At 30.9% G+C, this 4984-nt stretch overlaps 1 protein-coding gene across 1 annotated transcript; it reads right to left on the bottom strand.

The window, feature by feature from the left end:
• Window positions 1–252: 252 nt before the first annotated feature.
• Window positions 253–1598, bottom strand: LOC103497602 (uncharacterized). The gene has a single exon (XM_008459841.3). The coding sequence runs from the start codon at window positions 1246–1248 to the stop codon at window positions 334–336; it is 915 nt and encodes a 304-aa protein (XP_008458063.1). The 5' UTR covers window positions 1249–1598; the 3' UTR covers window positions 253–333.
• Window positions 1599–4984: the final 3386 nt, after the last annotated feature.

A 4984-nucleotide genomic window follows, 5' to 3' on the forward strand; every position in this document is an offset into this window, starting at 1 on the left:
CTTTTGGCAAACTTTTTAGAAGGTTTCCACAGATGGCTTGAAAGTTCATTAAATATACATTAAGGGATTGCTTAAAAAATTGAAATAAATTGAAGATTGGTTTAAAAAATCAAAATTCTTTCTTATCAAATCTTGGATATGTTCCTTTGTTTGGTAGAGCCAATCCCCTTCATTTATTTATTTAATTTTCCTCTTTTGGTATAAAATAATTAAAAATGATAAATATATAATTATAAAAAGAAAGAAAAAAAAAAAAGAAGAAGAAAGGGTTGCTTGTTCACGTTGTTGATTTCCATTTTGCTTTATTCTGATTTATAATCATTTCAATCCTTATCATCTCGTCCGGACAAACAACCTTCGATTCATATTCACGTCTTCAAATCCTACACATCGATACGCCGCGCCCACGCCCTCCGTCGCCACCGCCATCGCCCCCGCCCCCCCAAACGACTTCTCCGGAACTGGATTTACAGTCCGACGGTAAGGTCCAAACCATTTGTTCTGTACGTAACGGTTCTTCCTCCATGGAGAAACCGACAGATCTCTACTTCGAAGCGATCTCCTCGCTCCATCGCACATAACTCTCACGATTCTCATCAATTCCTCCGCCGTACCAGCAAAAACCCTCGGCAAACACTGCAACATTCTCGAGTATTGAGCCGTCGGCCTGGCGATCTCAAACTCCGAAACCAAATCCAGTTCAACAAAATACCTAACCTGGACCTTACCACTAACATTGAATCGTACAACATCGATAAACTCATGGTTTCCAGAAGTTAAAGTACCAGAGGAACTCCACTTGGTTTTACAAACCGCAGCATTGTGCCCTAACTCACGCAGAAACGCCATAACATTTCTCAGAAGCACAGGTTTGTTGGATTTAAGAAGTGAGAACTTATGGATCGCATTACAGATATGCTGAAGAAGTAAATCCCTGTAGGAGTCGACAATGTTAGAATTAAGAGAGCTGATGATATCGTCTAGAGGATTTTCACGATCGGGAGTGGGATCGAGGAAATCAGAGTCGGAATCGTAAGAAGTGGTAGGAGCATGAGATGGATGGTGAGGATGGTGATCGTGAAGGAAGCCGTGGACGAGTTCGGATAAACAAGGGGAATCATGAGGGGAATGCTCACTGCCGCTGCTAACACAACTGAGTTGATGAAAGTGATGGGTGCCGAATAAGCGAGCTTTGGCTTTGTCATCGAGAGGATCAGTGACTCGCTTGGACCTAGAGAAAACCGCCATGGGAGAAGGAATGGAATGAAACGATGAAGGAGGTGGGGAATTTAGAAGGAGGAGGAAAAGGGTGAGGTGGCAAAGGGGAAAGCATATGCCAGAATATCTGGAGGGATTAAAAGGGGAGGGAGAGTTGGTTGTCACGTGAAGGCACGTGGGAAGGAGAGTGTTTGGATGTGGAAGGGATTGTGTTCTTAGGTGGAGTGCAAAACCTGAGAAGGGTTTTAATTGTCTTTTGGTGATTGGAAAGGCTGAGGTCTTTTTTATTGATTTGAATTTTCCTCTATCTAAAATGGATAAGGTAAGTCTAGATTATTCCTTTTCCTTTTTCTGTCTTTATATATATATATAATTTGTTATGCAAACACGTTTTTTTACAAAATCGGTACTTTTTTTTTTTAAAAAAAAAAAAACTTTTAAATACAAAATTGAGTACTTAATTAGTTGTTTTTAGATATTACATTTTCAATAAATACATTGGACTTTGTTTATGTTTAAAGTTCCAAAGTTTGAATTTCTGTTGGCTTAAAATTAATCACTAAAACTCTTGTTCAAATAAGAATTTTGTTTTATAACTAAAGTTTAGTTCATATACACAATTTAATTAGTCTCTTTGCCTTTCTAAGTTTGTAAATTTGTTTCTATGGTTAAAATTACAAAAATATAATTGTCCATTTTTAACTATGCAGCTAATTTAATCTTTTATAATTTATAAACAATTTTTTTTCTTTTATCAAATTTTCAATTTATATGCATGAAATATTTCATTAAATAATAATAGTATTTTTCAGTTAAATCAATGTAAATTACGACTAAATTTATCAGTTGTGGTATTAAAAAGAATTTTACAAATCCTAAATTAAACCATTTTCACCAAATTCTAAGTTAAAACTTACTCCCAAAACAATAACATTTTATATGTACAAGTAGAATTAGAAGATTAAGTTGATAAATTTTAATTTTTTTAAAAAAAAGAAAACATAATTACACGAATTAAAAGTCTAAAAACACGTTAAATAAATTAAACCATTAAATTTGGACTCTAAAACATGAAAATTATTAGTTGTCCAAAAGGATATAAAGTAAATCCAAACTTTCATATTGATTTCTCCACTGACAACTATTTTAGTTGTTATGTTTTGCTCTAATAAAAATGAACATTAATAAACAAAGAGAACTTCAAATTATGTATAGACTACAAAAAAGAGGAAGATAAGATTTTGAACGAACAAAGAATAAGATAAAGGATTATGAGGCAAAACTTAATGTTAACGATGACATAAAAGAATGTAGAAGAGGATCTTTAGGTGCCTTATTAGTTGGTGAACAAAATAGACCAAATGTGTGAAATAGCAATTTATGTGAAATAAGTTATTAATAAAAAAGAAATTATGGATGTAATTAAAATTTGGAGGCGTGAATAGAGAGAGGGCAGACATCTTTGGAGAGAGTAGGAGGCCACGACCCACCCCCTTGACCTTTCTTGGAAATTTCTATGTTTCGTATAAATAAATTAATATCTAATGATATATAAAACTAAAATTTAAAAGGTTCACTTAAATTAATTAAATGTAAAATGTATTCTCTAAAGAAGAAAAAAAAAAGAATGAATTCTTAATTAAATGTTTTTTTTTTTTGGGAGTATAGTTGCTTTTTAAAAGTTAGTCCTATAAATATAAAATTATTTATTGGAATAAAACTTTAATAAATTATGTGTCATTGGATATGAACCTAGACATTATTTTTCATTTCATTCATATCTTCTTTTCTTTTATTTTTGGCTCTATTTATTTTTCTCTACTTTTTATTTATTTACTTACTTTACCTTATTAATATTTGGCATTTTCTTTTTCAAAGGCCACAAGAATTCAATATCATTATTCCTTGTCAAAGGAAAAAACAAAAGGTCCTCTCTTATTCTATGCAAGAGAGAAATTATTCCTACTGCCAACTTTAGTTCTAAGAATAATCATATTGAAAATGTGATTCAGAATCGAAACCTATATATAATCTTTGAAAATACATGTGTGAAATAGTAATTGCTAATCTTTTCGACCACATATTAAGTTTTAGATCGAACAACGTTACACATGGTTACTTTGGACCACATTTTCTCCCTTGTTATTTTGGAAAATCTATTCAAATCTTAATCACCTTACATGAAGTTCAAAAACATCAATTCCCAGTGTATTTTATCAAGTATAAATATAGTGTATTTGAAATATAGAAATCCACTTGTCGAATCTACACGTTAAAAACTATCATTGTGCAATTTTTTGTACTTAAACCAACCAAATCAAGTTAAAGTATCTTATATCCACTCTTAAGAAAGGTTCAAAATATCAATGTCGCCAAAAATATTGAGGTTCTGATTTTATGAAAATATCAATAAAAATATTGAGATCATGATTTTATGAAAGTTGGTTATTATAAAATTTTGCCTATTAGGTTGATTGGGAAGATTGTTTCTGAATTTTTTTTAAGTCATTTTTCTAGTACACTGGTAGGGTTGAAGATTAGAGAAAAAATTCATGTTAATTATCTTTGGACTAAACTAGTTTTGTCAGTTTAAAATCGTTAAAATCTCAAAAATTTTGTCCAAAAATTTCAAGATTTTAATGGTTGAAAATTTTGGGACTATTAGTATACACATACTATTAGGAACAAATGTACATGTTTTTTTATAAATTTTTGTGACACTTCCAAAGTTGCCTAGAAACTCAACTATTTAACAAATAAGAAATTTACGAAAAATGAAACTTACCTACAATCTTTGTCTACAAGTGAGACAACAAACTGTGACCATCTTTTCCACAACCACTTATAGTACCTTTTATCCTATCAAGTTTTATGAGATTAAATTATAATCTTATCCACTCAACTTGACTTTCTTTCCAGATTGTTAATTGTTGGAGTATGTTACTATAGCTCATATTACGATTGAGACATCATGTATTATGATGGTATGTGTACAACTATTTATATCATCTAATTAATTAAAGTAATAAATACTATTTTAAAATCTCTTCTTGGTATTTTTTATTTACCCTTTTTTTTTTGTTCTCTGTTATAATGTTTATACGCCGAACACTAATTATTATAGTCGTTGACTGTAATAACCATCGATAATAATAACAACTCCTCAGCATCTAAACGCTTCATAAATAATGTCTTTCGGATGGAAACCAAATTAAAAACTCCAAAAATACTGTGTTCATAGCAAATTTTAGTGAAAGAAAATAAAGCATAACTTCTTTTTTTTTTTAAAAAAAAACGTCAAAGAAACAATCCATTATTACACCTGGAGACCATTGTCGGCCTCAACAATATCTGCAAGCCATTCTGGCACAACAGAGTCCCAATTAGAAGAGCCCCCACAAGACAATGCAAACCCAACAACCCGATTGATTTAACGAGGCATAGGTTTCCCCATACACCCACTCCAAAGCAAAACTAATAGCTTATTAGCTACAAGAAATTACTAATGAAAATGAGAAAGAAGTTCCAAAAATAACAAAAAAAGGAAAAAGAGTTTGGAAAAAAATACTTAAATTTTGGAACCAATTCAACCATTTACTAAAATATTTACATTTGTGATTAACTATAAGTTGACATGTATCTCAAATTAAATTTAAAGATAAATTAGCCAATTCTGATGATGTCACATGTGTTTATTATGAAAATTGGATCAAATTAATTATTTTGGTTCAACTAAATATTATTTACTTGTGCTAAAATTCAATTA

This window comes from Cucumis melo, chromosome 1 (assembly GCF_025177605.1).
Source record: "Cucumis melo cultivar AY chromosome 1, USDA_Cmelo_AY_1.0, whole genome shotgun sequence".
Classification (NCBI taxonomy): domain Eukaryota; kingdom Viridiplantae; phylum Streptophyta; class Magnoliopsida; order Cucurbitales; family Cucurbitaceae; genus Cucumis; species Cucumis melo.